We start from the raw sequence: 12,923 nt of genomic DNA, 5'->3' as shown, positions 1-12,923 counted from the left end.
AATATTATTATTATTTTTATATTTAAAAAAATTGAATTGAGATTTAAAAAAATTAAATTATTTATTATATTTTATATAAAAAATTTAAAAAATTATAATAATAAAATAAATAAAAATTTTGTATCTTATTCTACTTATTAAATATATCCCAGTATATTTTCGAATTTTTGCCTTTTCGGTCCCCAGTTTATACCCAACTGAAACCGTCAAAACAGAAAAGAATATTACAGGATTTTGGAGAACACGCGGCAGCACTAGCAGAGTTTGACATGACATAACCTCCATACGAGCGGGCGTGAAGTACGGTGACCGTCATTTAAGAAAAGCCGGCCGGTACAGTGTAACGGACCGATCATCCACCGTGAATGCAAGTAGCCCAAAAATCTGAGCCGTCAAGTGACCATGACACAGGGACGTAATCCATGCTGCAAACATGACATGGGGTTTCGGGCGTAAATGTGGGCCTTTTGCTGATATCACGCTCTTTTTGAGAGAGCGTTGACACGCACACAGATCTCTCTCTCTCTCTCTCTGAACCCCCATTTGAGAAGTTCAAGTCACAAGTCGGTGATTCATTTTGAGCGTTTCACTGCTTTCTTCAACTCTCATAGATAACTGTAAGTTTGGCCTAGCCCCCAGTTTTTTGGGCTCTCCTTGTTCTTTTGTCTACCGCAGATTTTGCTGTCTGGGAAGGTGTTTACTGTTGTTTCCGGAGAGTGTTTCTTTTTGGGTTCCTTCTATATCTGTAATGCTGCTCTTGTTTATGCTTTGTTGAGTGCTTTTTAGGTGTTGCATGTGTGTGAGCTCGATCTGCGACTGTTGTCTCTGTTTCTGCTTCTGGGTTTACAGAAATCTCCCTGCTTTGAGGCTTTAACTATAATGGATTGTTTTTTGTTTTTGTTATTTTTAAAAATTTTAGAGGCTTTATGATAAGATTCGGTCACTATTTTTTTTTTTTTGTCTTAACTGTTTGTTTAGGTAATTTTGTTGTGTTTTTTATCCTGTCTTTTAAACTTGGTTCCTGCAGTGTTTTTGTTTTTATTCTCTCTAGGACAGTTTATTTGGGTATATAACGTTCTAAATGTCGATCTGCACTTATTTTGCCCTCTTTTGCTTGCAGCGTTGCTGGAATTCCGGGGCTTGCTCTTTCAGCAGCGTTTTGTTGAACCTTTTAGGTATTACGCTCTGTGAATATATCTTATTCTTTCTTGCATGTCTTGTTTGGCTTAATGTGTCTCCGGAAACTGCTCCTTGCATGTCTGGTTTGGGTTAATGTGTTCTAAAAACTGCTCCTTACATGCTTGGCTCTGGTTAACGAAAGTGGGGACATTTGTGACTGAGTAGGTTGTGATTTCTGGTTTCTCCTGGTTTGACATGACACTCTAGCCATTTGGGTATAATAAAGTTTCATTGCTCTTTAACTTATCAAAAAAAAAGTTTCATTGCTCTTTAATGCGAACTTCTTTTTTTGTTTTGTGAATTTTTCTATTATGTTCTGAACTACGGTTTCGTGCATATTTTATTTTTATTCCGGTGTTTGTGAATTTCAAGAGTGTTCCGCAATTTTATGGCTTGCCAGAGATTTTTTTTAAACTATCACGGCTTAGTACTTTTTCTGAGGCTCGTTTCAGATTCTATTGCTTGTTACTATACTGGAAAATGTTTTCCTGGGAATGTTTCCTTCCATAAATTTGCGCCCTCCAAATATGCTGCTGTTCATTTCCCTTGAAATTCGTCTTCAATAGTTGTATTTTGACTTTGGTTCTTATGGTTAAGGATCAGCAATAAAAAACATTTGCATAGTTGTCTAGGCTTTTTTCATTTTAGTTTTCCTTTGTGCTTTTAGTCTATAAAAAGTATGCCTACTTGGTTGGATTACATGCCTTCTTGTTTTGCATGGGTTCTATTGCTTTTAAGGGCTTTTATTTATTTGAGATTTTTGTCCCAAGGGCCCTGCCTTGGAGAGGTTCCCCGACATAAAAAAAAGAAATTATTCGAGATTTCTGATCATTTATGTTAAAGTTTAAAGTTATAAAAGTAAGAGAGTTTGAGAAACCATTTGGGTATTAAGATCTGTGTTTTTTTTACATATTTTGTTATTATTGTTGCCTTTATATCTTGATCTTTTCTCATTGCCTTTATGGTAAGTACATTGTTTGAATGCTTTATTGCACATATATGAATTTTTATCATGTAATTTAAAGCTATAGAATATATGATTCCTGTTACATTCAGTACCTTTTAGTGAAGTTTTGAACATAGGGTTGTAAACATGTTGAGTTTGAGTTAGTAGTGGATAGTTAATTTGTTTGTTTAATTTTTATTCAAATGTGCATTGGGTTTGAACTTATCAAGTAGTTACATTCTATCTTAGTGTACAACTCATTTAGTTTTTGATCGAATTCAAGCCTGTTCACATGCTACTTAATTTTAACAGGCAGATTTTGGTTTCTTTTAAACATGTTTATATGTTTTTTGTATATATGCATCAATGATTCTATTGATAAGAATTCAAGTAACATGCATCTTATTACGAACTTTATTTTCTATTATCTTTTTATATACTCATGTTATTTTAAGTGCAAATTTTAAAACTAATACCATAGAGACTATTAAATATCAAGTTCTTCAATTTTATTCGAACTTATATGAGTTGAGCAGATCTTTATGAGTTGTAAGTTTTAATGGTTTTGCCGAGTAGACATGGAGTGGTTTCTCAAGTAGTTTAGTTTATTTACAGCTCAATTCTAAGAGGTCTCATGTTCCTGTAGGAGTAATGGTTTCGTATCGTAAAACTTGATTTGTATCCTCTCATGATTGTTCATAGGATTCGCAGGGTCTCTATTCTCGCTTTGGTTATGGATTCATTTGAGCCAGATGATAATAAGACAACAAATGGAGACAGTGGACAGGAAGCATTGCCACCTCCTCCCCCTGTTATCCCACCAGATATTGTTCCGTTGCGTGCCGAACATGAACAAGCTCCTGAACCTGAACAGCCTCCCGAACCTGTTAAGAAAAAAGTTGTCCGAGTTCCTATAGCTAGGCGTGGCCTTGGAAACAAAGGGCAAAAAATACCTTTGCTTACTAATCACTTCAAAGTTATGGTCAGCAACGTTGATGGCCATTTCTTCCACTACTGTGTATATTTCTCTCTTACACCACTCTCATTTTGGGTTTTCAAGAAAATTTCAGTTTTCTAACTTCATGTATATTTGAACTGCTATCTTTCATACAGGTTTCTGTGACATATGAAGATGGGCGTCTTGTAGATGGCAAAGGTATTGGAAGAAGGGTGATTGATAGGGTGCAGGAAACTTATGATACTGAGTTATCTGGAAAGCACTTTGCCTATGATGGGGAAAAGAGTTTGTTTACTGTTGGCCCACTGCCCCGCAACAAACTTGAGTTTACTGTTGTACTTGAGGATGTCCAATCAAACAGGTATACATGGTTTGTGATTGATTTTGGTTCTTGGATTTCTTTATTGTTGTTGGTTTTCTTTAATTTTGAGAAAACTTATGTGTAGAAATAACGGAAACTCTAGCCCTGATGGCCGTGGAAGTCCAAATGAGAGTGACAGAAAGAGAATGCGGCGTCCATACCAGTCCAAGACATTCCGAGTGGAGATTAGTTTTGCTTCCAAAATCCCTATGCAGGCGATTGCGAATGCACTACGAGGTCAGGAGTCAGAGAACTCCCAAGAAGCCCTTAGAGTGCTTGATATTATTTTAAGGCAGCATGCTGCTAAACAGTAAGGGAATTATATTTATTTGATTTTTCACAGTTATCTGTGCATCTTCTGGGCGATTTTAGCTTAATTTTTCTTAAGATAAAATCATTTCCAACTATTGCAGGGGCTGCCTCCTTGTTCGCCAATCGTTCTTTCACAATAATCCCAGAAATTTTGCAGATGTAGGAGGTGGCGTTCTTGGCTGCAGAGGATTTCATTCAAGTTTTAGGACCTCCCAGGGTGGCTTATCCCTGAATATTGGTAACCCATTTATAGCATGTTATATTTTAATCTATATCTGCACCTATTATTTTCATCTCTTGTTTTTTTTTTGCCTCTGTCCAGATGTATCAACTACCATGATTATACAGCCTGGACCTGTGGTAGATTTTTTAATTGCCAACCAGAATGTGAGGGATCCCTATTCCCTTGATTGGTCTAAGGTAATTATACTAACATCTCTGCATCTGTCTTTTATTTTGCCTCTTGGTTTCTTTTTCTGACTTGTTGCTCCTTGTTGCTTCTATTGACAGGCTAAACGAATGCTCAAAAATCTTAGAATTAAAACAAATCCTTCCAATACAGAGTACAAGATAACTGGATTGAGTGAGAAACCATGCAAAGAGCAAATGTATACTTCCTGTGGTGTTTCAATCTGTTTTCTTTTTCTTCGATTGCGTTGTGATCATAGTTATTGCACCAAATTTTGATGGTCCTTATTGTAATACTGTTTTTGGAATAATTTTATGCTTTATTTTTTAAGGTTTACACTGAAGCAGAGGAATGGCAAGGATGTGGATGGCGACAGTACAATTGAAGTGACCGTTTATGATTATTTTGTTAATCATCGTGGTATAGAATTGCGTTATTCTGGAGACCTACCATGTATCAACGTTGGGAAGCCAAAGCGTCCAACTTATTTCCCTGTTGAGGTGAATTGATGGGATATAGTTATGTAACTAATACTGTTGAAATGATGAATGGGTTGTATTTATGGTGGTCTATATTGCACTTTCTTTAGCTCTGTTCATTGGTTTCCTTGCAACGCTACACGAAAGCTCTATCCACGCTTCAAAGATCTTCTCTAGTGGAGAAATCAAGACAAAAGCCTAATGAGAGAATGAAGGTTTTGTCTGAAGTAGGTGTCTTTGCTCTAACTTTTGAATTATGATATTAAAATTGTTTTATTTTTCTTTCAAATTTGAAGTCCTTGAGTTCTGCTGCAGGCTTTGAGAAGCAGTAATTATGACTCTGAACCTATGCTACAATCATGTGGCATTTCAATTAGTACCAGCTTCACTCAAGTGGAAGGTCGCGTTCTGCCAGTTCCAAGGGTAGATCTCTGGTTTTTTTAGTATAATGATTTTTTTTCTCTTATCGGATTTTTTTTCTATAATTCTACAATTGAGTGGTCAAGTTGCATGTAGAATAATCTCTTTTGTTTTCTAAACAGTTGAAAGTGGGAAATGGGGAGGATTTCTTTCCTAGGAATGGGAGATGGAACTTCAACAATAAGGTATTTGTTGTGTTTTCTACTTGTTATGATTTTCATTCTGGTATTCTCACTGTATTTTCATATTTTTTTATAGAAATTAGTGCAGCCAACGAAGATAGGAAAGTGGGCAGTCGTTAACTTCTCAGCACGATGTGATATACAGGGTCTTGTACGGGATCTGATTAAATGTGGAGAACTAAAAGGAATTGTAAGTTTATTCCTGATATGAATACATCAATGTATTATCTAGTGACTGACAGTTCATTTTCCTCTGTTTGGTGTAGCTTATAGATGCTCCATTCGATGTGTTTCAAGAGAATCCCCAGAGTAGACGAGCTCCTCCTGTGGTTAGAGTGGAGAAGATGTTCGAGGAGATACAGTCAAAACTTCCTGGTGCTCCACAGTTTCTTCTTTGCCTGCTTCCTGAGAGGAAAAATTCTGATCTTTACGGTATGATAATTTGGTCAATCTCTCTATTATGATTGTTAATTACTCTACCAAGATTTGGTCAATTTCTCTATTGAGACTGTTAATTACTCTACCAAGTGTCTATTACATGGAATTTATTCTCTTAAAAGGGCCATGGAAAAGAAAAAACCTCGCTGAGTTTGGAATAGTCACCCAGTGTATTGCTCCTACAAGGGTTAATGACCAATATCTTACCAATGTCCTCTTAAAGATCAATGCAAAGGTGAGCTGCTGCGTGGGTTTTATCTTTTTAACTGCACTCTATCTTTCCCCCCATTGTTCTGCTTCCAGATCCAAATTATTTGTTGGGTTAAAAAGATTTTGGTCCATCTGTTTCATCATCCTTGTTTATTTTCTTTTTCCTTAAATCTTAATCACAGCTGGGTGGTTTGAACTCAATACTAGCGGTTGAACACTCTCCTACTATCCCCATGGTTTCCAAGGCTCCCACCATCATAGTTGGGATGGATGTGTCACATGGTTCTCCTGGGCAGTCTGACATACCATCAATTGCTGCGGTAACATGCCATCTTTGTTTCATCTATTTGATTAGGAAATCTATTGAACAATTGTTTACTCTGTTAAGTTATAACTTCATTGAAAACAAGATCTTACTAATAATTTTTTGTGGTTCTTTTAATGAAACTCGTAGGTCGTCAGCTCAAGGCAATGGCCATTGATTTCTAAATATAGGGCTTCTGTTCGGACACAGTCCCCAAAGGTTGAAATGATAGATTCTTTGTTCAAGCGAGTGTCTGAAACTGAAGATGAAGGCATATTTAGGTGGGTTTCCTACCTTCATGCTTTTGATTGTGCAGTAATCTTTTAAGTTTATTCTCTTTTCTATCAGTTTTTTTTTTTTTTTTTTGGGTGGGGAGGCAGGTTGGGAGAGATTAAATTTGTACCCTTATTAATAGGCAGATCTGTTCTGTCCTTGGGCTTTGACTCAAGTGCTAAAGGATGGGGTTGAGATTGGTATTGGGCGTATGTAATCGGTATTAGGTTCAAATATTAATGAGCCAAATAGAGAAAAGCAAATAGAATCAATGATACGCAATTGAATAATTGGAGAAAATTATAAAATGAAATAAATGTAAGAAAAAGTTCCTGGTGATTTCTCATTTAAAAAGGTTGAGAGACCTCTCGTAGACACCTTCATTTTTCCCGTGTCTGTTTTACTCCTATGACTACATCTTATGTTTCTAGACTTCTCAAATTATACAGTTTCACATTTCAGGGAGCTTCTCCTAGATTTCTATACAAGTTCAGGGAAACGGAAGCCTGATCAGATCATAATATTCAGGTTTGTGTTTCTTTTATGATGCCAATGTAAAAGTTACTTGAACGTATTCTGTTCACAATGTTATCTATCCTCAAATGCAATTTGAAAGTACTCACAATTGGTCAAATTAAGGTTCTATTTCTCTTTTCAGTTGCAAAGAATTTTTATTTCAGAAAACAGTAGAAATCTGGAAAAATGTCAGGTATATTATGGACAAAGTGAAGCATGCAAAGTTGGATGATTTTGAAATTTTGTTTATCTCTGCCCATTTGCGTACAAGAGTATGCAGACAACTCAAGTGACAAGAACTAAAGCAAGAGCTTTGAAAAAATATACTGATACAAATGCAAATTAGGTTTTAAAACTTATCAATTTCTGTCTCTCTTTGATGAAACTGTTTCTGTGTGAATTGCCAATTTTTATTTGCTTTTGGTCTTTATGAAAAAAGGTATTCACATTTAAAACCTTTTGTTTTGGACCCTATTCTGGTGCTAGTCTTGAATGGAGACCTGATTGAAACCATGAATCATAAACTGGTTTGAAGTCAAAACATAAAAGATATATTAAAAAACCCTGTAATTTATATTGTTTACATATGCTGTTGTCATTCACATGTTTTCAGAATTAGGATTTACAGGGAATTAAGATCGGTAAGCTGATGAAATTTAGACCCAATATTTCTGAGATAATTCACGTCTACAACTGCAGGTGACAAATGGATCATAACCTACGAATTATTTGTTTCTTGTTTTCGTTAAAACAAATCTGTGTTCGTCTCTGCAAGTCTTATTCTAATGTTTGTCATTCCCTTTGTTAAAATTGGTGGCATCTGAGATTCTTCCAACTAGAACCTAGTAGCCTTGTATTTTTATTGGCTTGTAAGATCATATCCTTGTATGTTTTTATTGTGGATGACCTTCAAGTTTCTACCCATGAGTTTTTTTGGTTTACTATTGCCTTTTGGGGTATAGATGTTTTGGTTTTTCTATAAATCCTCTGCAAGATTCTTCTCTGCATGCAGGCTTAGGCACTAAGTTTTCAATTTTTAGCATCCCAAAACTCAATGCTCCGAATTTATGGGCATTTGAGGTATATTTTTGTGGACAAACCTGTTATAATACCTTGCATATAATTTCTGAATGCTTCTTTAAATTGTCAAGTGGATTTCATATGCAATATCAGAGGAGAGTAAATGAGGGTCTTTTATTGTTTTTGCATAATGGCCAACACGAGAACTTTTCTTTGGTTCTAGCTTTTTTTCCTTGCAAGATCTGATCAATGGTGTTGTTTTTTTCCTTGCTCTGATAATTATTGATTTTGTTGTGAGTTCTAGTTCTGCTCTTCATCTCAGGTCATTATAAAATAGAACCAACTTACCTCATGCAGTGAAGGATCATAATATTTTTTGCATGTAGTGCTTGTTCAATTATGTTGTTTGTATTTTTCCTTTGCTCTGATAATTATTGACTTTGTTGTGAGTTCTAGTTCTGCTCTTCATCTCAGGTCATTATAAAATAGAACCAACTTACCTCATGCAGTAAAGGATTATAATACTTGTTGCATATAGTGATTGTTCAATTATGTTGTCTGCAGTGAGTGGGTGCGGATGTAAATATTTCTTTTCCTTTGTGGTGCCTGGGGAGGGGGTGTATTTTTTTTGTACTTGAGTTTATATGCTTCTGTTTATCTTATTATGACCTACTGTTTCCTAAAATGTTGGTGAAAGGGTGCATTATAGTTAGTTTGATGGCTACAGTATTATTATGTTAGCATCTCCAGATCTTAGCATTTTATGTTTGTTTGGTGACTATAGATATAATTCATGTCCAAATAGATTATGTGAGCATGTCTATGTTGGTCATATCGAGGTTGATTTTCATTTAAAATACTGTATGGTTCTGTAATTTCCCACTTAATTGAATTTCTTTGATGTAGGGATGGAGTCAGTGAGTCTCAATTCAACCAAGTTTTGAACATTGAACTGGATCAAATAATTGAGGTTCTTTAGCCTAATAATAACTCTTCAATTAAATATGTAAAGGCAGCGACTTTGCTTAGTTTGGAGATGACTTCATGCTTGTTTATATTTCTAGGCCTGCAAATTTCTTGATGACAAGTGGTCCCCCAAGTTTGTTGTTATTGTTGCACAGAAAAACCACCATACTAAATTCTTCCAGCCTGGCTCTCCTGACAACGTTCCCCCTGGTAAGGGTGCCCAAAGTTTTGTAGTTACATGTTTATGGCTTTGGTCAAGCGTTTTAAACTTTGCTTTTTTCCCCCGTTTCCTTTTCTCGTGGCAGGAACTATTATAGATAACAAAGTTTGTCATCCGAGAAACAACGATTTCTATCTATGTGCACATGCTGGAATGATTGTGAGTTTTGGTTTGTTGGTCCTAATCTGTTAGATATTTCAATTGTCCTGGAAAAATATTTATTTGTTGATATGAATAAATTGATATGCTGGTTTTCACTATGCGCGTTTCAATCTTTTTTCGCAGGGGACCACAAGGCCCACTCATTATCACATCCTCTTGGATGAGGTTGGATTTTCATCCGACGATCTGCAGGAGCTTGTGCATTCTCTATCATACGTGTAAGTATATATTTGGCCTTGAAGCCTGCTTTAATAATTTGTTTTGAGCTATGGTTTGCTATTAAAGTCATATTGAATTGTATTAATGCAGGTATCAAAGAAGCACCACTGCCATTTCTGTAGGTAATTCAGAGATTATTCTGATGAGGCATTTACTTATTTTTGTAGATTTGACCAATTTATCTCATGCAGGATAATGTTCTACTTCATTGCTTAAACCTGCCTCTGACCCTTTTAATATATTAAAAATGTAATACTTTACAGTTTTTTTTTTCTCTTTTGTTCTGTAAATTTTGCTCCTAATCTGTGCAGTTGCTCCAGTATGCTATGCACACCTGGCAGCCACCCAGATTGGGCAGTTCATGAAATTTGAAGACATGTCTGAGACGTCTTCAAGCCATGGCGGATTGACATCTGCTGGAGCTGTTCCTGTCCCGCAACTGCCCAGATTACAGGAGAATGTCTGCAATTCCATGTTCTTTTGTTGAGGCCTGTCTCTGAATATGTAAAATGACTATTTTGGACGCCTTGTCTCTGTATATAGCCTAGGCTTTTGAAAGATGTCGGACCAAGCAGTAGCTTGAACCTTTTTGGTAGCTACGTCTTACCTTCAGTTCTTGTATGCTGTCTGTTTTGTGGTCGGTTTGGTTGCATTTATTTACTACATGCTCTGATATCCAGTCACTTATGGTTTTGTTGCGGCCATGGATCGAGTTATGAGCGGATATTAGGGTGGGATGAACTTAGATTATGTTCCTGTTAATGTATAAAATTGTCGCTGAATTTCTCACATCCACTTGTTCTTTCGCTTGATTAATCTCTCTCATCCATCAGAGCATGTAAAATAAAGGGATTTGGCTTCATCCTCCCTCCAATAGGGAACGTTAGTAGGGGTTTTATTGTAATTTAACTTGGTACAGGAGCAGCGCCGCCGCCCCCCCCCCAGGGGCGCCGCAAGTGATTGGATGTGTACGACTGGATTATCTGAGTCTTTATTACGTTAAATCATAAATGTACATCCTTGCAAAAACTTAGATAAAAAAGGGCAATATATATAGTGTGCTCTGAAATCCATCTAATTCAGATGTATTTGAAAAGAGTGGAACACGCTAAAGCTGCAGCAAGCAGCACATATTGGATCGTCTGACTGCAGATAATCCTCGGGTAACCATTATAGACCAGAAGTGGGGCTGCAAGTGGAGGTTCAAAATCATAAACATAGACTGCAACTTTCATTCCCTTAGAGCAATAGCCTCTGCCACTGAGGAAATAAAATGGCTTTGCCTCAGTGAGATTAAACACGTCTCGACCACCCCTAGTAATGTTCGTTATGAAGTCTTCGTCAATGCAATTGTCGTAGCTCGTCTTGTTCACTTCCAGAACATTGTAGAGTTGCTTATCAAACCCAAAATCTTAAATTGGAAGAAAATGTCATATAGGGTGAGAAATCAGTATGATTATATATGAATTTGGGGGTGAGCTTTGAGAGATTGAAAGAAAGAAATGAGAATGAAAAAGTTCATATTCGTGCATGGGAATGGAGGCAACTTACATAGCCAATCACCCACGTAGAACTGCTCGTGACTCGACCACTCAGTAAAGTTGATATTAGGTGCCCAACTGTTTCTCCCACCTCCAACCCTGTGAAGAACAGTGTTTCTGCTCTCTGCAAAAACAATACCCATCATAATCAACATCGAGCAGAAAACAATTTTCCTAGAATTCTCCATTTTTCGTAAACTCTATTTTTTTTCCAAAGAACATCATCCCTCGATCAGTAGAAGGGTTTAAAATATTACAAAAACATGCATATCTCATGGGTATTTTAGCATGAGTTATACATATATATCTTCAGTGTGATTTTCCTCATCAACTAATCATTCCAGGCCATCATTTAATTGTGAACATCAAAGCAATGTTGTTTCGGCCGCCTAACCTACCATATCATGCTTCTCTGGTGGCAACCTTATGAGTTGGTCCATTTCAATTTTGCATTCACAAGGACAGGTGAGTACCAAATTTGGAAGAGAATATCGACATGTTAATATCATGACACCCAGTCTGCAAAGCCACTTGCGACTCATTTTGAGTCCCCTCACTACAAGTTTGAGGGGCGAAATTTGTTAAGAATGCTTTTTTTTTTTACACTTTTAGGGTTGGAACTTAAGTTTCGGCACTTAAATAATGAGAAGAAAACACGTTCTAATAGATTTTGATCATTCAAATGCTTACATATAGGGACTTCTGAGAATAAAATAAGTATATGGCCTAAAGAAGTAGGAGACAAATGACACGCAAAGAGATAAAGCATAAAGCTGATGATTTGACAAATAAATAATTGAAAGTAATGTAAAATAATGGGCAATAGCTAAAAAGAAGGGTTTCTTCTTTTTAGGATTTCATTAAGACATATGCTCCAAAGGTTCAATGAACTTGGATCACAAAGTAACCCTAAGGGCATTTAAGGTTTCAGACTTTTAGCAAAATGACAAAGCCACATGTTACTCAGGGTCACTTGGACTTCTCAAGGAAAGACAATCATGAAGAAGAAGAGGAAGGGGTTTTGGCCAAGGTTAGAGAGGATTTGTGACACTTGACACTCTATGCATCCAAATCTTTGAGATTCTCTATGACATAGGAAAGAGGGGCTAGCATAAGAAATCGAGGAACTATATAAAGGGATGCTTAAGGGGCCGGTGCCCAAGGGGTACACCAATGGGTCACTCTGCCACTTTTCATTTTCAGATCACTTGTTTCTCTTTTTCTCTCTCTCATGACCACCCTAGGAGGAAGCCCACCTCCTCATTTTCTCGCCTTTTCTCACCAACCAAATACCATGTACGTCTCACCCATTTCTATCTAACTAACCAAATGAGTGAAAGGAGGAGGCCGAGAGTCCATTGTTGTGCTGAAAATTATCTGCAAGTGCACAGAATTGTAGCAAGTAGTAAAGTGTTTTAAAAAAAATGGATGTCGAACCTTCAGAGAATAATTATGCTATGGAGTACTGAAATTTACTAAATTAATTACTATTTGGAAAATCGAAATTTGAAGAATAGTGATGGACACCAAGATGGACTAAGTCTTAAAGATCATTTGCAAGTTTTAGATGGGGCAATCACAAGATCAAGAGCTTGGAAGTGCAAGGAAGCAATGTAAGGATTGGTGCAATCCACTTGAGATGAGTCTACAAGAGCCGAATATTCAAGATGAGCTTGAGAGAAAGAGACTCAGTGATCATCCACGTGATACACGCTGTGGAAGAGTGCAACATAAATTAGGATCTATTATTATGTTTATGTGATTGAAGGCCTTAGATTTGTTTATTTCATTTAAATGATTTATTTTAT

The 12,923-nt window shown here is 36.5% G+C and overlaps 2 protein-coding genes across 5 annotated transcripts; one reads left to right on the top strand and one right to left on the bottom strand.

The window, feature by feature from the left end:
• The first annotated feature begins 226 nt into the window (after positions 1-226).
• Positions 227-10,365, top strand: LOC108986895 (protein argonaute 4A-like). Of its 4 annotated transcripts, none has more exons than XM_018959694.2 (24): positions 227-617; positions 1,121-1,175; positions 2,837-3,143; positions 3,239-3,444; positions 3,530-3,754; positions 3,858-3,994; positions 4,079-4,176; positions 4,267-4,364; positions 4,497-4,665; positions 4,755-4,871; positions 4,960-5,067; positions 5,187-5,249; positions 5,323-5,436; positions 5,513-5,678; positions 5,807-5,919; positions 6,077-6,214; positions 6,349-6,479; positions 6,934-6,999; positions 8,914-8,977; positions 9,072-9,183; positions 9,279-9,352; positions 9,479-9,573; positions 9,665-9,696; positions 9,886-10,365. In XM_018959694.2, exons 3-24 carry the CDS (start codon positions 2,859-2,861, stop codon positions 10,059-10,061), a joined length of 2,787 nt encoding a protein of 928 aa, XP_018815239.1. In that variant the 5' UTR covers positions 227-617; positions 1,121-1,175; positions 2,837-2,858; the 3' UTR covers positions 10,062-10,365. The 4 variants fall into 4 exon arrangements, with proteins under 4 accessions (XP_018815239.1, XP_018815240.1, XP_018815242.1 ...); XM_018959695.2 differs by having other exon boundaries at positions 2,828-3,143; XM_018959697.2 differs by lacking the exon at positions 227-617 and adding an exon at positions 647-693.
• Positions 10,366-10,653: 288 nt separating this feature from the next.
• LOC108986888 (lamin-like protein) lies at positions 10,654-11,303 on the bottom strand. The gene is made up of 2 exons (XM_018959687.1): positions 11,126-11,303; positions 10,654-10,985 (listed from the first exon to the last, which is right to left on the bottom strand). The coding sequence occupies exons 1-2, from the start codon at positions 11,301-11,303 to the stop codon at positions 10,654-10,656; spliced, it is 510 nt and encodes a 169-aa protein (XP_018815232.1).
• Between the last annotated feature and the right edge of the window lie 1,620 nt (positions 11,304-12,923).

Source organism: Juglans regia, chromosome 5 (genome assembly GCF_001411555.2).
Source record: "Juglans regia cultivar Chandler chromosome 5, Walnut 2.0, whole genome shotgun sequence".
In the NCBI taxonomy this organism is placed as follows: Eukaryota; Viridiplantae; Streptophyta; class Magnoliopsida; order Fagales; family Juglandaceae; genus Juglans; species Juglans regia.
The sequence above is the reverse complement of the archived record's forward strand: the minus strand, read 5'-3'. Positions and strand labels throughout refer to the sequence as shown.